This window comes from Anarhichas minor, unplaced genomic scaffold, assembly GCF_050575085.1.
Source record: "Anarhichas minor isolate MPS153535 unplaced genomic scaffold, ASM5057508v1 ptg000002l, whole genome shotgun sequence".
NCBI classification, from domain to species: Eukaryota; Metazoa; Chordata; class Actinopteri; order Perciformes; family Anarhichadidae; genus Anarhichas; species Anarhichas minor.
The window spans coordinates 9,501,732-9,526,314 of record NW_027466448.1 but is presented as its reverse complement, the minus strand read 5'-3'; the positions used below and the strand labels follow the sequence as shown (position 1 = coordinate 9,526,314).

Here is a 24,583-nt window from a genome sequence, read left to right as displayed (position 1 = left end):
GAAACTCAATTACCATAAAATGTTCCTCTGTGAAATTATAACTCTTACTGGAGCCTACTCCAACAATTTAGCGTTGCACACACTCATTTTACTTTTTCGTTCCATGTGTTCTCCTTCCATGTCAACACCTGCTGCGTACATTACCCACAATGCAAGTCTACCGCCAACTGGTTGGTAATCATTCTTTATAATGTATGATATGTGTCATGCTAGTAGCTGCTAGCCTCAAGCAGAGGAGCGGGCTCAACTCTTACTAACTCCACGCCAAGACATATTTCCAGCAGTAACTCCACATAAAATAACAATTTGTGTTTTCATAGAAATATCACGTTCATTAGCGAGCTTTAGACATTGGGGTTCGGTGTATTTTTTTACTTTGGACAGAGGAAGTCTTTATGCTGAGCTAAGCTACCTGTCTGGTATCAGTCTTGGCAAGAAAGCAAATAAGCATATTTCCTTTAAGGATGTTCGCTCTTTCACAGCATCGCATTCAAAACATTTAACTTATTTTGGCAAACTTTGCTCACTTTCATCTGCCAAAATACCTCAGCCATTCTCAGGTTCCAAACCAACCGAGGACTGCCAGCCCACAAGAGGTTGCATCTATAAGATTAGTGATAAGCAGTCACATTATGTGGAATCCTCAGGTTCCACATAATTTCCTTCACTTTCCTCCCACAATCCAAAACCATGCAGCTCAGATGAATTGGAGACTGCAGGGGTGATGTAAATTGGTGCATGGATACATTTCTACAGTCCATGATACATGTTAAGGTTTCAGTTAGATACCTCCGACGTGGAATTGTCCTCAATTACAGGGTTAAAGTGTACTTTGACTCCCTGCAGATAAACTCTGACTTCGGCTGCCATTATAAAACTGATAAGTAGCAGTTTGCAATGTTGGTTCTGACTTGAGATCAGCTTCTCTGCCAAACCTCAGCCTCAATCATTAAAGTAGCAAATTGGAGAATTAATCTTTCATATCAGTGAAAGGCTAACTCCTCCCCAACCCAATTAAAGCCTTTAATACAAGTGGCGATGGGATAACGCAGCAGCTCCACTACTCTCTTGAACTTGATCTGCAAACATGAAGACTCTTCAGGAAAAAATCATCGTTCTATCAGTTTTTCTGACTCTGACCTGTGTCATTCAGGTGAGTTAATAACCCTTCCGTTACTGTACATGTCCTGAGAGTTAGCTTTGTCTTGTTTGTGCTAACAGAGAACATAACATCATTTGATTTTTATTGGAATTTGTTTTTTTATCACCATACATCTTGAGGGTGATCACCGTTCTTAAGGGAATCTTGTATTTGCCTCAACAGGTCGATTCCCTGCCAGTTCCTGCAGAATGGAGTGGTTTGATCCAGCGGACCAAACGGTCACTCCTGTGGCGCTGGAACAGCATGAAGCCTGTGGGGGCCAGCTGCAGGGATCAGCTAGAGTGTGCCACAGGCTACTGCAGGTAACAGCTGAGCTTCTCAGACATGTTGAAACCTATGTAAGCTGACATTTCACACATTTAGGAAACATTTCCAGCCTACATTCACAGATACAAGAAGTATGTGTTTCTCATCAATTTAATTAATTACTGCAGGGGCTTTTTATATTCATTTCTGTATTTTTTAAAAATGTTTCATCATTAGTGTAAAACAAGATATGTTGCTTTTTCGAATGGCACCTCATGATATTAAATGAACATAATTTTCCTCTGCGTGGTTTTCAAAGACTCTATGCAATACTATCTCTGTACTGTGTTTGTGTAGTGTGTGAAGTTTTGTCCACGTGCATTTTGCATGGCGTGGACAAAGTCATAAAGTAATGACACGGCAATAAAGTTGCTCCTTATCTTTCCAGGAAAAATGTGTGCTCCTTCTGGATCTCCACCTGAACAGGATACACAAACAAAATGCCATCAGGATGACAAAACATTAATCTACAGTACCTTATGGACCAAAGTGACCTGTCTCAAATTGAACCCTGTATAAAGATATTCTGGCTTGAATTCAAGACCTGTCAGCACTTAAATGGACTGAATTGTGCATTCACTTAAAGTAATCTGTTCTTGCACTGCAGCAAAACAAATCTGTAAATGCTGCATTTAGATAAACAAACAAATTCATTTTTATAATTTGAATTTAAAACACTTGCAGGACACCGGGCTGTATTTAGTGTTTTAATATGAAAATATAAATATTCATGCAAAGTTTGTGAGATGCTCTGAGTTTATTGGTTCATGTTATTATCATATATTTATTTGTACATATTGTAAACAATGTAGATATTCAAATATACTTTGTGTTGCCCACATTTTTTTTGTCAACAAGCTCAGAAAAAATTAAAATATTCCTCACACTTCCTTCTACTCTGTTAATGCAATAGAAGAAGATGAAAACTTTGATGTTGGTTGGTTAAAAAAAAAAAAAGAATGACCGGGATTTTTCTTTTATTGAAATAAAAAATATTCTTGTATTTTTTCATCCAAGAACATGTGCCACAAGGTGGTGATGCTTGGATTCAGTTCCAATTTGCAGTAATAGTGCCCTGATATCTGTCCTCAAAGCAACATGAATATCAAAAGTTGTCATTGGCGGAAATTTCAAACAGACATCTATTTGAAAGAAAGTTACTTAGTTTTACTTAAGGTAATATATGATGTTATGTTGGTACAGTTCAGCCCATCACATTGACAAGAAACTCTTCGGAAAACACATAAAGGTGCAATAAAGCAAAATATAGAAAGGGAAGAGTAAATGTATTTTGTATGTAAACTAATTATTTTTATTGCTTTTATACTTTTGGAGATAAATCAAAAATACAAAGTTAATTTCAGTTCCATACTCTAATTCTACAACTTATCAGATAAGAAGTATGATAAATAAATATATATTTCAATAAGATACAAAACATATTCCAACTTCCATAAAAAATGTTATCACGTTATTTACATGTCAGGACAAACTGGGATATCAGAATATGTACGCTACAGTGATGTCACTTCAATGTGTTATATCAACAAAAATACAAAAGAAAAGCAAAAATGGGAATTGAATGTCAGAAATATATCCAAATTACACATAACACAACAGGGAAGAAGACTTCTGGCTTTTGAAATATTTCTTCTCGGCATATTTATTACACTCACGAATTTCTACTCATTATTCCGGTTGCTGCTCAAACAGCACAGATCAACATGATACTAGGATGGGGTGTATGTTACATTATTGCATTGTGCTTGCCTCTGAGATCAGCACTGTTATGCACACATGCCCAGTCAGCCTGTGATTGGTTGACAGACTTGACCAAATTCATCATGGTATACATCTTCCCCTCAGTAGGTTTCAGCTAATGGCTAACCACAACAACAGTCATCACTTGCAAATACACATAGGTACATGTCTGTGGTTATAGCAAAATGATGCCTTTGTAAAACTTTAACATTTTTTTGTCACGGAATAATCACAATTGTCCAGAGCCACAGCTCAGCTAACGTTAGCAGCTGCAACATCTGTCAAGATACAGATGTTGAAGGGGCACGAGTCACAGTTGTCTCCACCCCCTATGCTCCACCCCAAGCTGGGAGCTGTTTCCGCGTGGTCCTAGTGCAAGCAATTTCTTCGTCTTCTTTTTAAAACGTTAGTTTTCAGAGTGTTAAAAGTGAAGGGTTCCAACATGGTCTTCTTAGTAAGACCATGTTGAGCGGGATGTCCCTACTGTAACCTATGCATCTGACACATATTGAACAACCGTCCTTGAAAATAGTTGCATCAATATCTTAACTCTGACTACTAATTGTCGCCACTAGAGGGCAGGCTAAGGCAGGTTGGTTTAGCAAGATGCATGCCACCTTTGCACCTTTGTGATTTCGCCTATCGATTCGACCATCAAACTGTATTATTATTTTTAAAAAACACCACAACACTCATTGTTTAAAATTCTGTAATTGCTTTGTTAGGGGTTACACTGTGACTTTCCGCCTTATGGCTCTATTGGTAAGACATTCACACAAGAATAGTTCTACAAGCATGCTCAAATTATATGTTACTGATGTGGAGAATAATTATTCCTGCTACATTATTTTTTTCGATGTAGATGGTTATCTAATTGTAGATAACAAAACGATGAGAAGGTAAGAATGAGATATGTAATACAATGGACATTATGTTAATTTGCTATGATTAAATGTAATGTGTTTCTGTCCTATGTGTCAAAATCATTACTTAACAGCTCATATTTGTGACTCATCATTATAAACTAAAACGTATTTCCAGGCACTGTACTATCACTAGTTTTAAACAATATAAATGACAGTCGTTAGTGAACTCTTTCCCTATAGTGTCTTGGATACTTTGAGTGGCAGACACTTCTCCCTCTTCATTGGTTAAGGCCTCCGTGACGGAACGTCTCCGATGAGCCGAGCGGTGCTGAAGCGGCGACGTGGGGTCTGCTGTCTCTGTGCGGACCTCAATGTCGGACCGATTTCATATTACGCTATAATATAGTTATACGTTCCCGGTGTAAACCACGGATTTTTTTTTTTTAAATCACGGATATCAGGTAATAGAGCGGAAAATATTAGCTTTCTTATGCATCTTTAACGTCAGAGGAGCGTCGAGCACTCGCGTGATTTAAAAAAAAAAAGATTTGTTTGGTTGCATAATTTTGGATCTAACATATTCTAATCACATGGAGGAAGAGGATAGACATCGCTTTTGATTGAATGCTGTTATCAAGTAGGTGACACTATTAAAAGATATTAGGAGATCTGCTGGTGATGGCGCAAATGCACGAGCGCTTGTCTTCATGCATACTTTGCCTTGAAGTCAATTTCTGTCTTGTCCTGATTTTAATCTTTTGTCTACTTTATTTAGTTAAGTCTGTCTTTGTGTGATAGCGTGTGTGGAAGAGAGGAAGATGGGGTGTTCTTTTGGCATTCATCTCTTGTTGTCTAACATGTCGTCCTACTTCAGTCACTTTGAATATGTCCTTCTCATCATAAAAAAACAACACATACATAAACACAGGTACATTGCCGTGGTGCATTCCCCATCTGTGAACTTCCTCTTCTCTCTGTCCATAATACACTGTATGTTTTACTCTGTAGATGTAGGTCGAACATCACATCAGATCATGTTTAACTGCATGTAATTGAGTTCATACTGAAACTTTTCCTCACATCGATACAGACCAATATGAGCTGTAATGATGTCCTATTATCAGAGAGACATTACTGATAATAATCAGCCTCACCATCCGATTCTATTTCCAAGCACAACAACAACAACAGTGGACCTCAGACTCTTTGCTTCCGTAGAACCACACAGTCCCATCCCACATGTGAGATGGCTGACTTGACCTGACAGACATTTCCAGTGAAATGCTTCAGTTAATCACAGCCATCTCAGCGTGCTCCAGGGCCCAGAGGACAGAGCTGCTAGTTCGGGGACCTCCAGCCCTGTGATGGCCTATGCAAGAGTGGTATCTGCTTTGCAGGGACATTGTTACTCCTCTGCAGACAGTCAGTCATACTGGCCTACTTGTGTGGTACTGAACTATTGAACTGTTGAAAATAGACGTTGACAGGATAAATCAAGATTCAACGCAATGCGGCTCCCTCAAGTATTATATTACCCCTGTAGGCTACATTAGCAGAGACATTGCTCTTAGTAATCAAACTACAGCATATTGATGTCAAATGATTTTGTCAAAAGTGTTCAGCAGGACTCCACAGAAATGTGTGTTATGTTGTGTATAAAGTCTCTCTGGATGAAAGTAAAAATCAGACAAACATGTAGAGTTACACTGGGAGCAGTTGGGGATTGAGTGTATTGCTTAAGGACAAGACACTCACCCCATGATGAAAGGCCTACAAGCCTCCTGCTTTGATGTGGAGCTACGCAACGAGGTGCAATAGCGTGTGTTTAAAAAAAAAAAAATGACTTAATGGTTAGCCACATTTAAATATAAAATAATGTAATGTAATTAGATCATATCTAGACTAGATAGACTAGAAATAGTAAATATGAAATATATGTGTTTGCCAAAATAGAAGCCTGGCTCTGGTGTTGTAACAGAGTTACAGTATACAGTATATAAAATGATCATATTCTTTTTAACTTTTTTGCTGAAGAAAGGTTCACCAAGTCCCACAGCAAAGCCACGTCCACTTTTTATGTTGATCAGACTGATATTTCTGCCTATGAGCATATTTTGATGTGTTTACTATTTGTTGCCATGGTATGGATGTTGTTTATTGTAGAAATGTGACGATAAAGAGGATTACCTCGTCTGGAACAGATGTTGTTTGTTTACACACATTATGCTGCAGTCACACACACAGCAATGTTAAGTCTATGAACTGATGGCGGCTTGATGTGTGACATAAAGCCCCTAACAATGTCATAAGACAGTCGATGTTGCAGCTAATATCTTGAATTTCTGAACATGATTTTTCGTCTTGTTTAAATTCACAACATAGCACCAAGACTAAGTAACACTGCTGACGGCAGATATCAGCAAATGGTGTGTGGGTGTATCCTAGCAACATCAATTATTACTGATAACTTAAAAGGATTATTTCAAGAATGAATGTCATCAGTGTTTAAATGTTTCATGTGCTTTTTCTACTTAACAATAGTCCTTATAGTGTGTGTTATATGAAGGGATGATGATCATTATGCTGCGTATGTGTAGGTCTGTAAAATCCGGAGCAATGTGTATGAAGTGGAGCACATTGAATTAACTAAACTGACGTGAAAGTGTATTTAATCTTAGCAGCGCCAGACGAGCATCTCTGCAGTGCAGCTGCCCTAGTTACAGAGCAGCTGAGTAACTGTGAGAGACTGTGGTTGGCCCAGGCAGCGGGAGGAGGAGTTTGTTAATGGTTGACTGAATTATGGAGGGTAGGCTGGGCTGAGGGCCAAAGGCAGACAACACGGTAGGACTTTGACTGTAGGACCAGTGGTATAAAGTGAGGGAGCAGTCTCTAACAGCACTAGCCTGCCGTTATACTTCATGTTTTCTATCTTTTTATATTCTTTTGGGTTGCTTTTACTCCAGAATTAAATGAGGTCAGGTCTGTCACAGCATTACAGCTCGGAGGGTCATTGAGTCCAAGAATCAAGAACCAGATCCAGAGGGAGATAAACATAAACGCTTTATATGTAGACACCACCAACAAACATACCAATGTATCCTGATTACATTTACATGCAACATTAAACCGTGTCTCCATGGTCCAACTGTGCGAAACTGAAAACATTTCATCTAAAATTCAGATGGTCCATAATGGTATCTCTGCTCTTATGGCCAGACCTTAGAGAAGTCTTAACTGTCTTTCCATACAGAATTGCTAATAATTATGATTAATATTTAATGTATAGATGCAACAAAAATGCTCAACATGAAGTCTAATACTTCTCTGTTGAACTGTATGATTCCATGAAGAGCTCATGTTGTCTAAAAAGGAAACGCGTTGCGGAACCAAATACTTGTGACTTATTTCATGCATTTTTAAATTCTCATTAGGATAATCTCGTGTTCAATGCATTTTTCAATTACTACTGTGTTGCAGTGGTAGTAATTGATTGTTTCATGTATTTTGTGTGTTCACACATATATTGTAGTCTTGTACACTTCCTCTTGCATAGTTATGAATATGTTTCTGCACCACTGATAACTCATTAAAATCTAATTATTCTTATAAGAGCTGCTATTCTATTTTTTTTCTTTCAGGATTTAATTTTAGGAACATGGAGACAGTTTCCATGGTTCAGCCTGATCCTGCAGTATGATTGCAGCATCCAGTCTCTCAGGAGACACCCTGATAGCGTGCCACTTCCCTGTGGTCCAGCTTCCCACTTGGCAACTTAATGTCCAAGCCCTGTGCAGTTCGGCCAAGAGACCCGGCCGGCTGTGCTCAGTAGGCCTGACCCGAGCCGTGTCCCTCCCGGAGCGGGACTCGCACAACCAAGAGCATTCCTTCGCCGGTGGCCGAAGACATTTTTCCAGCAGCTACGGTAGTCTCAATGAGGACCGAGCGGAGGAGGAGGGCGGCAGTGACAGCAGCGGGAAGTACGACTCCAACTCATCGCCGGAAGAGTCGAGTTCCCATCTGAAGAAGGAAAGCTCTGGAGCTAGGGACAGTCTGCGGTCACACAACTCATTCCTCGCTAATACAGAGCTAGATGAGGATGAGGAAGATGAAGATAGTGATGGAGATAACCTACACAGGTATCACGAGGACTCCTCTTTTGTCTTGCATGGGAATTCCAACTGGCCTCGAAGTAATGGTGCCAGAAATCATACAATGTCCCAAGGAAACATGGACAGTGAATGGGGCAATGAAGGGACCGTGTTGGGTCTGGAGAGTGACCAAGATTGGCTCTCTAACCAGCCTCGCGTGCCGGACTCTCTGCAGACTGAACGCCAGTGCATTCATGTGAGCAGATCTGGCATCACATCGATGGCTTATGGAGAGCAGGACTCAGACAGACTGAAGGATATCATGTCCTGCGGCATCCACAGCCAACACAAATGTTCCCCAGAGTTTTCCAACAGTCACACGGAGTATGTCAGCGACTCTTCCTGCAACAGCTCTGATGGCGTCTTGGTTAACTTCTGCACTATTTATAACAGGAGCAACAACCCTGCCACGCCTAATGACCTTAGCAGTCCTGCAGTTCACCCCTATCAGTCATCGGAGGGATCTGTGTTCCTCAACCTCCAACCCGTTCCTCAGACTCCTGTTGAGAACCTCCAACATGACGACATGGCAGTTAACTCTCCCTCTAAAGAGGAGGTTGACATGACGCCCCCTGCTTCCTGCTGGTCTCCACAGGGCCTCGACTCTAACTGCAATCTTTATTCCCTGGAGCCGCTGCCCCCGGGTCTCTCCTCGCTGGAGGTGTCAGACCTGGCCGCTTGTCTCCAAAGCCAGGCCACACTGGCCATGGAGACCAACCAGAAGTACTACAAGCTTGTGACTTGTGACCTCTCCTCCCAGTCGCCCAGTCCAGCCTGGTCGAGCCTCACCAGCTGCCCCGATGGTCAGAGCAGAAGTAGCCCCTTCCCTCCCTCTGAGCACCTCTTTGTTGATCATAAGAAAAAAGGACAAGACAAAGAAGTCAAGAAGGTAATGTCACAATAAAACAGCTCCTAGATGATATGGGTATGCTTACTATTTCAATAATAAAGTTGCCACTCTTCAATGGCAACCATGTATCTCCAAATGTGGTGATATTTCATTTTTTATTAAAAACTTTAAATCTGTAAATAGGCAGTGTTTTGTAGATACAGGGGTTTAACTGAAAAAAAAGAACACAATTGAATCAAATATTCTATAATGATTCTTATTTTATCTTATCTTATCTTGTGTAAAAATTCATTTGTGATTTGGCTGTTTATATACAAGCAGTTCTTTCTCTTCTGTACCACCATCAGGAGAAGGAAAAGAGGTTCTCCTCCGCCCAATGCAGCGCCGGGTTTGACTGCTCTCAGTGTCAGACCTATGATTATCAAGTTGCCACCACCTCCACTGAGAAAACCCTCTGCAAGAAGAAACATACAGACAGCATCCAAAACCTCTCCCCCACACCCTGTTCACTGTGTCCCAGCAAGTGTAGCCCACATAGCAGTAAAAGCCAAGGCACAAGCGCTGCGTCCACACAGCCATCTGTGAATCAGCACCAGGAGCACTGTGATACCGATGCTAGTGAGAAGGGTAAGTCAAAGAGTGTTTTGTTTCAAAACAATCATCATTTTGGTTAGGTATTAAGTGAATCCAACATCTGTTCTAACTATTTTTCTTATCCTCTACCTCCATCTCAGGAGCATGTTCACTGGAAAATGCAGTGGTGCGCTACAGTAAGGCCCAGAGACCAACCTCGCTGCCCATCCAGCCCTTTGTTCTAGTCCCCGCAGGCAAACCCCAGACCCAGCACTTGGGCTGTCTTCTGGAGCAGTACATAAATCAGAAGAGCAGCAAGTCTGGTAACTCCCAACCAGGCTTCAAGTCCAAGGTCAAAAGAAGTCAATGCTTTTCTAACCTTCAGTCATCCCTAATGGCCAACCACTGCCCCATCTTCCTGGAGGCTCCTTCGAGCTCTGACACCTGCTCCACTTGCACGCCGAGTCCAGAGTGTTCAGCCAGCCACCGACGCACATGGAGCCAGTCCAGCAGAGGCCAAGGATGCCCAAGTCCATGTGCATCAAAAGACAGCCTGGATCCATCTCACAGCAGCCCAAAGCCAAGAATGGTTCAAGATAAAACAAGCCCATACTCAGGCAAAACTCTAAATACTTTTTCTAATCTGTTTTCAACCCCAAATCAGACAAACCTAGTTCAAATTCCTACCTACCAGACCCTTATTGACCTTACTCCTGAGGAGAGCCATGCCAAAACGGAGCCCAAAAGTCCCTATCAGTCCCAGACCCATACCTCCAATGATCCAATACTCTCTCATAGTCATACACCACCTACTTTACTCCTAACCACTGACGCCCATCACCCAAACCTGCAGGGGTCCATGTGTCCTCCCAACACCGTACAACCAGAAAAGAAGTTCCCTCAGTACCGGGCTGCACCTGCACCTAACTCTGGCTTTTTTCATGGTAGCTTTACCTCTGCCCTTTCCTCGGTAGCTCCTCTCTCCTCTTTGAGTTGCCTGCTTTCCTTGGCTGCTTCTGGACTGCAACTCCAGGACTCTGCCGGGCTCAAAGGGAAGCAGAGTCAGAGTCAATACAGTGAATCTCTGATCATGAGTGACAGGCCGCCCACAGAGTTCTGCCTCTCACCCGATACATCTTATGAGTCCATGTCAATCAGCCATCTTCAGAGGAGAGGTGAGGCCAATGAATGACTCACATCAGTTTGTGCAAAACATGTTAAATACAGTATATGCCATACATTGAAATCTGAATGGAGTAAAATAGTGACCTAGTAACAGCAATGACTGGATTCCTCCTTGATTGGATTGTCGATCCAGTCATGAGCTGTAAAGAGCAGCAATAAAAACTGGCTGTGCTGTAGCAGTGCCTTCAATACCCTGGAGGGGATTCCTCTCAAACATGACCTATTTTTAACTCTCCCTGCACAGGATTGGCTGAGCCTTCAGCTCTGTAGCCTATGTGTGTGCGACTGCGAGCTCCAAGAGAGGATGAGAGAGAGGAGAATGATGCAGTTGCTAAAGATTTATGAACACACCTAACCATTTTGTTGTACCACATGAGTCACTTGGTGCTAATTTGATTTTATATATGTGGGCCTTTTTGCGATGGGTAATCAACGATGCAGACATTGTGGTGAACAATCAGTGTGGTGCAGCATCAATGCATGAAGAAGTTACCATGGCATTTGCAGAGGCTAGCCAGTATGAGATGAAGAAAGGCAGGCAGGGGAAAGCAAGTCAATGAGGACTGCTGCTAAAATCGACTCTTTCATCTTCACAGTTCACATTAATATTTGCATTCCCGCAATATGATAATGAACCCTGAAATTAATCTCTCATATTTCTATGCACTGACCCAGTTAGGAAGGTGAAAATCTTATTGAGGAAGTTCATTTTTGAGTGTTATTTTTCTTTGAAGAAGTAAAACGTCTGACAGTGCAGAAAAATAATTTCAACCTGCCTCCAATACAAATCACCATGTTTAAAGAATTTTCTTGAGATCACAAGATAGACAGAACAAGGGAAATTGCTGCACTAGAGTTAAAAATTCAAGAAACAATTTAATTTGTACTAGAAACAGGTTAGTTAGATTCCCTTATTTGATGAATATAACACACTGAAATGTCATAAGATGGGTATTTCCAATGTAACGTTTTGTATATAGTAATATATCAATGTTTTGCTTATGGCCAAACAATGTATGAAGCATTAATTACTACTTCAGCTTGTCTAACCTCTCACCTCGTCCAATGTCTCTAGGTTTGCTGAGGTCTGTGAGCAGGGCGATGGATTTGATCATGGCTCATTTTGGAAGCAGCAGAAACCCTGAAGAAAAGGTGTGAATTTGGCACAGCTAAAGCAGCTTCAAAGATCTATCACAATGGAATAGCACCTTACTGATATTACTTACATTTTAGGACTGGAGTCAAATCACTTGTGTCAGCAGGAAATATACTGTATCATATTTCTTTCCTCCTGTCACAGATGCGTCTGGGTAACAGCTCTCGCAGTCCCACGATAGCCGGTCTAGTTCTGGAACATTTGTGTCCAGCGATCCAGAATATTTTAGAGGACGGTCTCAGGGATCACAAACTGGATCTCGTTATCGGGCAGCGACGCAACAACTCCTGGAGTGTGGTGGAGGTCTCTACTAGGATCGGTAAATGTAACTGGAGTGTCATGAATATCATAGCTTAATTTACCGGTGGAGCAGCTTTGTTTGTGATACACTGTCTGTTGTGTGCTCAAGTATTTTTTATCACTGTCTGCAACAGGTCCATCCACCAGGGTCCTTCACAGCCTGGTCTGCAAAATTAGACAATATCCCCAGCTCACCACCCCCTGCATGAGACTGAGAGCCTTCATTATGGGCCTGCTTAAGTGAGTACTGAAATTACCATTGCGCACACTAAAAATGCTAAAGAATGTTGATGAAATTACTGCACATACAAGCATTAATCTTCTGTTGTTTATTTTCTCTCTTTCAGCTTGAGAGCTTTGGAATTCTGGCTCAGTCACCTTCAGAGTCTAAAAGGTGAGCGCACAGTAAATTTACTATACTAGCAGCATTGCAAAATGTAAAATGGTCCAAATATCTCAACAACTATTGAAAGGACTGTCATGATTTTGTTGTACTAATATTTATGTTCCCCATAGAATTAATTGATATAACTTTGGTGATTTCCTGACTTTTCAGTTCACTCCTGTATCGGGTCAAATTCACATTTGTGCAATACAGTCGTTGATGAACTTTGTGTTTAGTGCTAGTTAGCAAATGTTAGCATGCAAACATGCTAAACTGAGATGATGAACACAATAAACAAAAACTGCTTAACACCAGCCTGTTCATTTGACAAAGAAAATCTTATCTCAGTGGTCATTAATTGCAGGTCAGGTGTTCTGCTGAGGAACACTGTGAGATGTGGTTAAAAAGGTCTGAAAAATGAGGACCTTGAGATACGATCCTTGTTGTTGCCAGACATGTTAACCTATTGTCATTGCGACCGTGTTAGCGTGCCGATGTTAGTATTAAGCTCAGTAGCAGATTATTATTGCAGGCCGATGTTAGTATTAAGCTCAAAAACAGATTATTATTGCATATTATTGCATCTTTGTGTGTTCACATGTGTTACTGTCTCTGCAGAAGTGGTGACAACATACTACCATTCTTGGGGGTTCCTGTCCATGGCACTGGGTCAATGTCAGCCCTTGTTTCAGGAGCTGCTGCTTCTGCTGCAGCCGCTCTCTGTGTTGCCCTTTGACCTCAACTTGCTCCTAGAGCCCCGACTGTTACGTAACAGACAGCTGTGTTCTGAGGAGCAGGGAGTTTCTCCGCCTCAGCCGTGCTCAGCCCTCCTAGTGACCAGCTGGCCACTACTGCAAGCTGACAAAAAGGTAGACAGCAGCGACAGCAGTCAGCAAACTAAGATTTCACACCAGACCGGTCTGAATCACCAAGAGTCTCTCCATTCTCAGAATTGCATCAGGCCGGATTGTGGAGGGACCAACAGGAGTCCATTGTTAGCTCCTATTCCAGAGAGGTGGTCGAAGGAGTCTTACCTTATGGACGGTGTGGTTGAAGGGGAGGACTGTAGCCAGAATTATGCAGATACTTGGTCTCAAATAAGTATGGACAGCAGGCAAGAAGAGAAGACGGGAGAGAAAGACAATGAGACACCGATTGCTTCCACTTGTTTCCAGGCTGAGAGTCCGTGTCAGGGTGGGCTGCGCTGGGCCAGACTGTTTGGAGCAGCTGATACTTCCACCAGGATAGAGACCGTTTCTCAGAGTGTAGCACAAACCAGAAGGTAAGAACCGGCAGTGAGCAATGACAGCAAGTAGCCTTCTGCTTTGTAGGTTTGATTTTCTTACAACTTTAATCTGTTCTTTGGTTGATTTACGGTCTTGACTGACTGCCACTCTCCCTACTCATAACTAATACCTCTATATCATTGCTTTCATAGGTACAGGCGACCATCACAGTGGCTGAATTTCGACAGATCACAGCTTGGACTGTTGGCTCAATCCATCAGGTCAATGAAGCTAGGAGGAGCTCAGACGAACAAGGACTGCTGAAAACCAAACGCTCTGTGGGTGGAGGACAGAGTGGAGCCTATTTACTGTAGTAACAAAATGTTTTACTGTAACTGCATGATAACACATACACAGTGCTGAACTGATCAGCAAGCACATAGCATAACAAGCTTTGGCAATGGCCCTTATTCATCAAGCTTTTCGTTGCACCACTTATTCAAGTATGTGTGTCCTTTCTAAGATCTTAGTAGCAGCTAGTTACCAGCTGAAACAGTATGTGGCTGGTATTGTTTTCACCATGTAATTCTGTGTGTGTGTGTGTGTGTGTGTGTGTGTCATCAAGGCAACAAGTGGTCCAAGAGACACTTACTGTAGCTAACTACCACAGAGGAGGTTTTCAGTACTTTGCCAGGTGTTTGTTTGTGGACTGATTTTCTATCACAGTATCACATCATCTTGCACAACCAAGATGCAGTCACGAAACGTTACAGCTGTGTAGTTGAGATCACAATGAAGGTCAAGTTTGAAGATGGCTGTCGTCTGAGCAAGGGGGGGGGGGGGGGGGGGGGGGGGGCGAAGGGATCAATGGCACCCCCACTTTACGCCCCTGGCCAGATTTGGCATTGTGGCTGGTTTGATCCCATCACAAGATGGTCTCTAGTTACAAAATAAATCAGGTTGCAGCACCATTTAAACTAAAGGACTGTCTTCATTTGTATACACTTTTACAATGTGGAAGGAAACATCCATAACGCTGTCCAAACAACTATTTATACAAGTCGCTGTAGCAAACACTGTAGCAAACTGAGCATAACTGCCAAAAATAACAATTTAAAGTCTATATATCTAATTTGTAATCCTTTACAAATGTTGGTATTACTTTGTTTTATTATTTATATGGAGACATATGTGTTTAGAGTTAGTTGTAATTATGTAGTTTATAGGCTTTTTAGCTAGTCATTTTGTTTGACTAGGATAACTTTTTGCAATTTTAGGTTTTCTGTTATGTTTATGAAAGGTAGTTTACGATCTTTCAAGTTTACGTCACTATTAAACAGCCTTCAGATATATCGACCCTATTTCATAGTATCTCTTACTTTTCAATCTAAACGGGTCATATATCAGCAAGCTACAGTTCGTTTTTTCAGTTGGTTAGCAAACGCTACAGTTACAACTGGAAGTTACTGAGTTGTTGCATTCAATCTAGTGATACACAAATCTCCATTTAGTAAACACCTAGATTATAACTGGGTTTAACTTTGGCACGGCTGCTGGGACTGGCTCCTAATCTTAAAAGGTCCCTTGGTTGTTGTTTTATAGGTGTTCTTTCGTCATTTGTGCTCAAATTAGTTGCGAGATGAATCTCTATGATTGTGGTCAGAAGAGGCTGGATCATTTCCTCAGTAGATTCTGAGCTGTTTTCCACAAAACTGCTTGATGAATGAGGGCCAAGTCCACCATATGCAATTGCACTCTGGAGTAAATCTCCTTCATGTTTTCTGTAGGCAGAAATAAATCATTAAATGTGAATATTGACCTGCTTTAGACTGTTTGACATTCTTGTGGTCCTTCTCTCCATAGCTGTACCTTTCATTTACAGATGAAAAAAAGAAAGAAAGAAAGCAATGCATTCTTACTAGTGCCAAATATGCTAGACACCAGCCTTGTGGATGTTCAGTGATGTTTTGTTTCCAGTAACTTGCTTTTTTGAGCAAATCCCTGCATGGATTTACTTTAGCTGCATGAGTTAACACACATAAATGAGGTGCTTTAATACTTCCTACATCTCTTAACTTCCTGTTAATGTTTTTTAAATGTGTGGAATTGTTTGGTATATACAGTAGAATGTCTTCCAGTGAAGTCAATTGAGTTGCACAGTTACAAGCCATCTTGTGGCAGCTTCAGGTATTTAAGTGTGAGTCAGGTATATTTAGATAGACTGGTGGTTAGATAAGAGGATGGAAAAAAACTGTAAATGTGTTCATTCTGAATTTTTAATGTACGGCAATAATGTGAAGTATGTGAAATTATTTCCCCCAACATCATTGTTTCTCAACGTCTGAATGCTTCTTCTAATGCCCAGTGACAATCAAAGTCTGTCAATAAAGACTTCTTCTTGTATGCCATGACAACAGTGAACAGTAACAGTGAACAGTAAACATCTTTATTTATGGGTTTCATGTTAATGTGAGGACTTATTGATACGTTCTCAGATTTGAGTCATGTTATAATGGTCATTTTTATTGAAGTATATGATTGTTATTTACTGTGCCTGAATCACCCTCTTGATGCCGCTCTTTTCCAGTGCATTCTTGGAAAGTTGGCCAAAGGTTTGTCCATACATAAACTAGTATCCTGCAGGATGGTGTGTAGAGTAAGACATGCTTGAAACTTGATGTTAACTGATTATTTTCACTTCAGTAACCTTTATAAAATGGTTCGCAAGGCAAATGTGTTGCTAACACAGACACCGACCTGGGATGTGTCCGGTGAATGACGGCACCACACCCCTGTTTGATGGATGGATAGTGGGCACGGGAGTTATTGTACTATCCTTCCTCCCTGGGATGCCTTGAGACGTGGGGTCAGTCCGCTGCTGCTTTCCTAACTGGATCAGTGCCTGGTTGGTAGTGATTGGGTAACCTTTGCCAATTAGGAAGCGAGATTTTGGCACATGCCCTGTAGAACCTGTAAAAAGACATCCCTCAGTGAGCTGCTGGAGTATTGTAGGAATGCATGCTGTACCGGGTCATGATATGCAAGTGAAACAAACTATAAAAGCCAGTATAGCTTGTATATGTTTACAGTCCGCATGGTTGCATTTCCAGCCAAAGCAAGCAGCAGTTTTCAACAAAAATGCTCTAAAACCTACGCTGACTGCTCAGCACCAAATAGTCAACAGAAAAGGTTCACAATACCTGGAGAGTAAAGTCGAATATGTAGTTGCTAAAGACCCAACATTTCTTCTCAGGAGGCATGTGAATATACTGTATTTGCCAAGTGTCCAGAGAAGCTCTAAAAACCAACTGTACACTATCTGATCAGCATCAACGTCAGAATATGAAATCATAAACAAGCTGAACAGTGGAGTCAGATATTTCTCCCAGGAGAAGGTGGAGCCCAAACAAGAGCTGAAAGCAGAGTGAAACATGATTCTGACTGAATTATGATTTTAGTATTTTACATAATGCTGGATGTGTAAATAGAAATCTGTTTGCTAACAAGTTTGCCTTATCGACATATAGAAGTTGATATGTTGTGTTCACAGCTCATTTACATTGCCTCCAAGTGGCCAAAAATAGTTTGTTATTGCAGGTTTAAGACCTAATTCTCTTTAATGGAAACACTTGTTAAAATTCTCTGTTGTACCTGAGATAAAGTACTTGTGCGGGCTATCATCATCCATGAGGTATGGTTTTCCAGTGAGGGTGAAGGACTTCAAGGGCCTGTAGGTAATCATTTTGTTGGAGATTGCTGTCAAGTGGGGACTTGGTCTCTGAGCCAAACGATAACAGAGAACCATTAGAACATGATTTAGAGATCATTTGATATTTAAATATATATACATTTTTTTGCCACAAGAAATTGATTTGAATAATTATTTATGTGAATCTCAGAGACATAATTGATTGAATCTGTGGTCGGAGGTTCCACTATAGATAATTAAACAAGAGTGAACCTATTCAGAGGTGCCATGTCAATATGTTTGTGTGTGTGTGTGTGTGTGTGTGTGTGTGTGTGTGTGTGTGTGTGTGTGTGTGTGTGTGTGTGTGCAATAGAGTGTGAGAAAGAGAGAGAGAGTTACTTCAAACTGTTGGTTGTTGTAGTTTACAACAGCTGGCAGGTCTGTTGATTGCCGTTGGATCTTCCCACGCCTGTCCTGGTAAAACTCAGACAGCGCTTTACGACATGTTTCAGAATAGCTGCAGGCAAAGTAGTTCTGACTTTTTGGAATGAAGCCTAAAAGAGCAAGAAATGATGTTCTGCTAAAATTATTGTGCTGTCTCGTCATGAAGAAACATTCGGTTTTATTGACTCAGGTTTTGAGATTGATTGGCTGAGCAAATAAAGCTAAAGCTATCTGACTGGCCACGTTTTTTGTTTTTGTAATTTGGATGAACTGACCCTTTAAAATGATCTACAAGAATGTGTGTACGTGTGTGCACAAGCAAAGTAAACACAAGAAAAAAGGGACTTGAACTTTGAAATCACCACTTCAAACATGGCTACAAATATGGCTGTGTGGTGTATGTTATCTTGATTTTCAACACTGTTCCACTTAACTGGTCGTTTAATAATTTAGCAGTTGGACACAGATTATTCTCATGTTCTCAAGGTCTCATGTTGTTGTGCTGTGAAAACTATTTAAAAGCACATTGCTAGATTTGACTTATAACTGGCACATACTGCTGATCGCCAGTGTATTTTACATCATTACGAGGTCGTTAAAAGCTTCTCCATTTAAATTTTAGTGAATTTTGTCCCCAACATGAAATCATTTTCCACGAGGTGTTCGGTTACTTTGTTGACCCGGTGTGTTGGTGTGTGATACCAACCTGTGTATCCTGGTATCCTCTTCAAGTTACATTCAGGGATGCTTCTCAGTGTCAGACCAACGTCCGACTCCGTGGAGGGGAGGTGACCCGTGTGGAGGACCAGACAATTGGAGTGTTGCACATGAGGACTGGTGAGCAGCTCGGCTGTGAGCCGGCCATAAGACTTCCCCACATTGTACTTGAGCTGCGGGCAATACCCCGTGTACCTGAGCACAATAGGGAGTCTGAGGTAAACACAAACTCCAGCAGTCTCGGTAGCAGCTTTTCACTTGGAAACAATAAGATAGAATTTAGAGACATTGATAGTATCAATTAAACAGAGTTAACACAAATTTTGAGAAAAACAGTAGGATGTATGGAGTGGACAAATTAACAGGAACACCGTACTCAAATATACAATATTATACAAATATACAATAACACCAGCAAATAAGGCTGCATAGATTTAACTCTACTCTGACACAATTTTAATGAAATGGATAAATTAGATAACTTTATTATAACTGAAATAAGAAGCCCACACAGACATTACAACCCTGCGCAGTATCTTCAGTATACAAAGGTATATTTATTTCTTGCCGTATCCCGTGACAGGAGACATGTACTTACCCCGGTACATAATGTGGATCAGGTGTCAGCAGAGCTTTGCTGAATGTATGGGCGTATTTCTCCATGTTGGTCCCGTTTAAGGCTGAAGCAGGTCGCCCTCCTGAGCGCAGTGTTTGCTGGTTGCTAGAGAATCAAATACAAACACACTGATGGAGCTCAATGTCATTAAACTGACACGTGCACCGACACTCTTTCTGCAAGGACAACAATACTATTGTTTTCTATAGTAGGCCTACTGATAGATAGGAATTATTATTGGAACATATCAGTAACAGTCCTGCTGTCGTCTCTTCCGCTAATTGTTAGTCCATCTTGATGTCCTCTGTGTCAATTATTGCAGGCGGCTCTATTACCACTCGGACTTACAGCTTTGTTGATGTGTTTCCTGCAGTTAATGCTTAACGACGCCCAGCAACTTCCTGCGGGATATTTTCTAATAGTATGAGGAGGAGGAATGTTTACAGACAATGTACATATGGGGATTTAAAATAAGTAGTTTAGAAACAAATTATTTAAGAATATTGGGAAACAAAAACAAATTAGTTAAAAGAAGAATTAATTCATTAATATTTGGGTGTGTGGGTCCCCTTACCCCTTTGATCAGTGATTGAGTAATATTGTGTGTGTGTCTTCAGGGCATGATGTTATCAGCTTAGCTACGGGGCTGAATGGGGATGCGATCAGTGGACCATTCAGTGGTTAACCATTTAATGGTTGACCAATGAATGGTCGCTGTTGTCCAGATGTCCTAGTGATGACTCCTCCTTCCCCACCATGTGCTCAAGGGCCTTTATAAGTCGTACACAACCAACACTCTGGGTTCCTTCCTCGTTCAGACCACATTGCATTCTGTATGACGACTGAACCTTCTCTGCGCATTTCAGTATCATAGGACTCACTCAGTACTATTAAATCGTTTCCCCACCACAATATACTGAAAGGACACTGTTTCACAGTCGTCTCCACCCAACAAGGAATACAAATCTGTGTGGAAATACTTATTTATCTATTTTTGGGTTTAAGAGTAAGATTCTGTCTAAAAAGTCCATAAATTATCAACTATATATGACTTATTTATTTTAACTGTAGAACACTAACAGTGACCTACATTTCCTACATTTTAGTATGTTTGTAAGAGACTTAAAAACATCTGAACCCATCCTATCTATGTTTATCTAACATAGATGTTGATCAAGACCACAACAAACATGAGGATTAGTTATTAAGTCGGTGAAGGAGTCTTTTAAAAAAAGAAAATACCTGGGGATAAGATATTGTGTGCACACACTCTTGTGAACATTTCTAACATACATGATATGATAAAGTGTGTATCACAAGTAGAAGAAAAGTATATGTATCATGGCTAACAAATCATTTGATATGGGTACGAATATGTTTATGTTTGAGCATGGATGAGTAGATCTGCTTATGAAAAATTACAGAAAAAAGTAAGTAAGTCAATAAATAAAATGGAGGAATAGTTCAACCACGGTTAACTGTCATCAGGACAACAATAGATGTAACTGTGACTGAAAAATAACTGTTTTGTGTTGCCAGGATTGTGAATGATCCAGTGCGTTGGATCAGATGCTGCCACTGTTCACATGGGGAATGTAGATCATATCTGCAGACAGGAGTGTCCACTCTACACATTCCTGCACTCGCAGATAAATCTGGGTTTGTTGAAATGACGAAACGGCATTTACTGTTTCAGCTTCACACACATACCATAATGCTATTTATCCACTAAGGAATTTTAACATATTATGTTACGCTTCTCATATACCGTACTCACCCTTATGAATGAATGGGTCAGGTATGTTAAAGGCGTGTAGGTTATAGAAGTGAGTTTTGTTTCCATCTCAGGTTGTTGGAATCATTTTAATGGCATTTGTGATCAGTATTCCTTTATTTTTACTCCCTTTGCAGCATCTCTGTTTCTGAAAAGCAATATAAAACTGAAGTGTATATCTTAATTCAATCTAAGTACTGTCTGTAAATACACAGGTTAACATCTATCATCATGTCATGACTTGTTATTATTATGTCTTGGATGTCTTACAGCTGTGGGGACAAATCAAACAATTCGAATAACAGATGAGTCACTTTTTTTCCCCAGAATTTAGTGACAGGAAGGAACGGGTATGAACATGCAGCTCAGCGCTGAAACATGACAGGTGATGGGGAGAGGCGTGGTGAAGGAGCAGAGGCGGATCAGAGGGAATGTTTTGAATTTGACTTCACCAGTTCACCTCGGCTAACGACTGCGTGGGCTGTGTGAACTGGTGTCTCGTTCATTCTTCAGTTCGGAAGCATAGGTGTGAGGGACAGAGGGAAGATGAATCTATACAAGAGCTTTGGAAACCTTATGGAGGCTTGGGTAGCTGAAGAAGGCCAGATTTCGGACACAGCATGGCTTGGAAATAATGATGAAGACCTTCCTACACCTTCCTCTGACGCCGGGACAAATCTGCGCTCAGAATCAGTGGACTCTGGAGTGGAGACAGCCAGCTCTGTTATGTCCTTCCCTGCTACACCCTCCTCTGTCTCAACAGGTATCGCAGAAATAGACATATTTCCACCAGAAAGAGAAGGCGACGGACTCACTCCTGCCTCAACATCACAGTCTCCCGTCCTCTCTTCTCCCGAGCCTTCCTCTTCTTCCTCTCCGCACTTCCTTCCCAGCAAAGCTCAGGTGGGCTCCGCAGCCTTGCACTTAAAAGTGGAGCGAGCATTACAGAAGACTGACTCGAAGCATCTAAAGAACAACCGAGAGCCCCTTACGGTGGATGAGATGCTCAGGCGACATCCTCGATCATCTTTTGAACCCAAACAGCACGCATCAGCGTTCGTGAGAGGTCAAAGGTCACAGAGTGTCGCCTTAAAGAAGACAGTCGAGCCATCGGTGCACCCGAGGCAGATGTCGGTAATGTGGAGCCGGCCAATGTCCACGAGTTGTGACAAGCAGCCAGCTCAGACAAGAGCAGAGGTGAGATAATGTTCATGTCGCAAACTAAACTGTGTTCCAATTTTTTTCTTTTAAAAAAAAAAACAGAAGAGTAGTTTCGGGATTACACAAGTTTCACAGTAACATGTATCGTCTTGAACTGCACAGGTATGCAAATATGAAAGAAAAACCTGAAAGGAAGTCGCAGAAGTGCAACACTGTGTCTAATTTAAATTCACCAAGCTGCTCTCAAATTTAAAGTAGGACAGGCATGTCATTACTCACACAGACTCTCTTTCATGCTCGCAACCTGTCACATATCCGTCTGCGGTTTGAGGATCACAAACCAGTCTGCCCAGGTGCCTTTACCCCACAGGCACGGGAGGAATGGACGGAGTCGTGCAGAGGAAGCTCAGCAGTCTGTGGAGTTTTTTGTTGAACATGGCAGACACGTTGATAACTGGATAATGGAAGAAATGCAAAGAACATTGGATATGTTCCTATTTACATTTGCTATGAGTTAGTGAGCTCAGTGCTTGAATCCATTCATGTTGACTGCACACAGAGGTGTTGAAACAACAGGATTAATTGTACCATTTGTATCTAATTAGGTCCTCAATGTTCTTTTAGTCTCTGGGTGTGTGTGTGTTTGTGTCCTTGCGTGAGCGCCAGCGGTAAAAAGCTTTGATGACACTGAGAAGTTGTATAATGCGGACATAATTGCCCAGCTACTTTTGTAATTAAATATAATTACACTTTCATTGTTCTGTTGAAATAGTTCATGCAATCGAAAATGAGAAGCAATCAGTGAGTCAGACGAAGATGGATGTTCTGACTTAACAGGCCGAAGATTTCCAATGTTTGTGAAAGAGAAAAACTTAATTACATGTCTTAAGTTCATATCCTGATATTAAATACTAAATTCTCATACAATATCTATTGTTGGGATATATTTTTTAATTAAATTATGTTATATTATAAAATGATCTAGAAATATGTCTTATCTCCGTTACTGTTCTATATTTTCTTCTCTACTCTAGATAGTGCTTATATTAATTGGTTGTATTTATAAATGTAATACTTTTGACAGTACATTCAATTTAAAAACTTGGACAGTGATGGATATCTTTTCGTAATTTTCTGACATTTGTAGAAAGAACAATTAATAAAAAAAATAATGAACAGATTCATTGAATTCCAGACCTAATTCTATTCATTAAGACAAAGAGTCAACTGTATATCGGTGCTGTTAGCTAAATGCTATCTTCAGCATGCTGACATGATCGCAGTGTTTACCATGTTGATCATCACCATGCTAACATTTACTAATTTGCACAAAGCACAATCACCCAAATTATTGCAATTCATCCTTGGGGGAGGGATGAACGTTTGTATCACATTTCACGTCAATCCAGCCAATAGTTGTTGAGAAATTTCACTCAAAACCACAAATATTGACCTGCTGATGGCGCTGGAGTAAAAGTCAGGGGATCAGCAAAGTCATAAGAATTCATCGTCTGGGCACCATGAATATATGTACAAAAGTTCATGTCAATCCGTCTGGTAGTCTGGAAAACCTTTATGCCGACTAAACTTGTATTGTAATGTCGTTGTATCCTACAAGGTAAAGCTTTTCTTGCGTAATGATCTGTGCAGGACCTTGGTGAGCAGGAGGGGACACGACTGAGTCCTGGGCTCTGCTACTTGGAGCAGGTGTGCCAAATGTTAGAAGAAGTTGCCAGACAACAGATGCACAGCCGAGCGCTACAGATGGAGACGGACGCCCTGCGGGAACATCAAAACATAGAGGTGAACCAGGTGAAGACAATCATTGTAGCACATCTTCGCACAGCAATTAAGAAGTTGTCACAAACCTGACATGAGCTTGTCAAGCTGGTTATGACAAGATGTCCTCCTGCAGCCTTGGGTCCATATGAATTAAACCATGATAACAATGTGTGCCACATCACTTGACTCTTTCAGACTCTCAACACTTGTCAGACTGACTCGAAAGCTGCTGAGGAGGATGTCTCTTTTTGTGAGAGTCTTGAAAATACAGAAAGTGCAGAGCCCAGTGAACCCCAACCGCGGAGAGATTATCCTTACAGACATTTTCGGCAGAGATCTGCTTCTGACACAAATATTTCAACACTGCACATAAGTGAGTCAAAGTCCACCTACTGCTTTCCATTTTCACCTTCTGTGATTTTGTACATTCAATGTATTCTAATAAGGAGATATTTTGCGAGTCCTGTGTGTATCGCAGCTATG

The 24,583-nt window shown here is 41.1% G+C and overlaps 3 protein-coding genes across 3 annotated transcripts; 2 read left to right on the top strand and 1 right to left on the bottom strand.

Annotated features, from left to right (window-relative positions):
• Nucleotides 1–1,087: 1,087 nt before the first annotated feature.
• On the top strand, nucleotides 1,088–1,890 carry LOC142964291 (liver-expressed antimicrobial peptide 2). The gene is made up of 3 exons (XM_076104590.1): nucleotides 1,088–1,153; nucleotides 1,325–1,464; nucleotides 1,857–1,890. The coding sequence occupies exons 1-3, from the start codon at nucleotides 1,088–1,090 to the stop codon at nucleotides 1,888–1,890; spliced, it is 240 nt and encodes a 79-aa protein (XP_075960705.1).
• Nucleotides 1,891–7,730: 5,840 nt separating this feature from the next.
• On the top strand, nucleotides 7,731–14,743 carry LOC142964210 (AP-4 complex accessory subunit RUSC2). Its single transcript, XM_076104469.1, has 9 exons — nucleotides 7,731–9,132; nucleotides 9,441–9,720; nucleotides 9,828–10,841; nucleotides 11,927–12,003; nucleotides 12,152–12,326; nucleotides 12,442–12,547; nucleotides 12,655–12,701; nucleotides 13,311–13,974; nucleotides 14,131–14,743. Exons 1-9 carry the CDS (start codon nucleotides 7,789–7,791, stop codon nucleotides 14,240–14,242), a joined length of 3,819 nt encoding a protein of 1,272 aa, XP_075960584.1. The 5' UTR covers nucleotides 7,731–7,788; the 3' UTR covers nucleotides 14,243–14,743.
• Nucleotides 14,744–16,547: 1,804 nt separating this feature from the next.
• On the bottom strand, nucleotides 16,548–19,430 carry cimip2b (ciliary microtubule inner protein 2B). The gene is made up of 6 exons (XM_076105313.1): nucleotides 19,366–19,430; nucleotides 18,757–18,962; nucleotides 18,006–18,160; nucleotides 17,570–17,696; nucleotides 16,676–16,888; nucleotides 16,548–16,555 (listed from the first exon to the last, which is right to left on the bottom strand). Exons 1-6 carry the CDS (start codon nucleotides 19,428–19,430, stop codon nucleotides 16,548–16,550), a joined length of 774 nt encoding a protein of 257 aa, XP_075961428.1.
• Between the last annotated feature and the right edge of the window lie 5,153 nt (nucleotides 19,431–24,583).

What these genes read in the sequence shown, in the direction of transcription:
- LOC142964291 (XM_076104590.1), top strand. Translation starts at nt 1,088, where the DNA reads ATGAAGACTCTTCAGGAAAAAATCATCGTTCTATCAGTTTTTCTGACT. An exon ending in CTCTGACCTGTGTCATTCAG is followed by an intron (nt 1,154 to 1,324) that starts GTGAGTTAATAA and finishes TTGCCTCAACAG; the next exon opens with GTCGATTCCCTGCCAGTTCC. An exon ending in TGTGCCACAGGCTACTGCAG is followed by an intron (nt 1,465 to 1,856) that starts GTAACAGCTGAG and finishes TTATCTTTCCAG; the next exon opens with GAAAAATGTGTGCTCCTTCT.
- LOC142964210 (XM_076104469.1), top strand. Translation starts at nt 7,789, where the DNA reads ATGATTGCAGCATCCAGTCTCTCAGGAGACACCCTGATAGCGTGCCAC. An exon ending in TCACCTTCAGAGTCTAAAAG is followed by an intron (nt 12,702 to 13,310) that starts GTGAGCGCACAG and finishes CTGTCTCTGCAG; the next exon opens with AAGTGGTGACAACATACTAC. An exon ending in AGTGTAGCACAAACCAGAAG is followed by an intron (nt 13,975 to 14,130) that starts GTAAGAACCGGC and finishes TTGCTTTCATAG; the next exon opens with GTACAGGCGACCATCACAGT.
- cimip2b (XM_076105313.1), bottom strand. Translation starts at nt 19,430, where the DNA reads ATGGAGAAATACGCCCATACATTCAGCAAAGCTCTGCTGACACCTGAT. An exon ending in GATCCACATTATGTACCGGG is followed by an intron (nt 18,963 to 19,365) that starts GTAAGTACATGT and finishes TATTGTGCTCAG; the next exon opens with GTACACGGGGTATTGCCCGC. An exon ending in GCACAAGTACTTTATCTCAG is followed by an intron (nt 16,889 to 17,569) that starts GTACAACAGAGA and finishes GTCTTTTTACAG; the next exon opens with GTTCTACAGGGCATGTGCCA.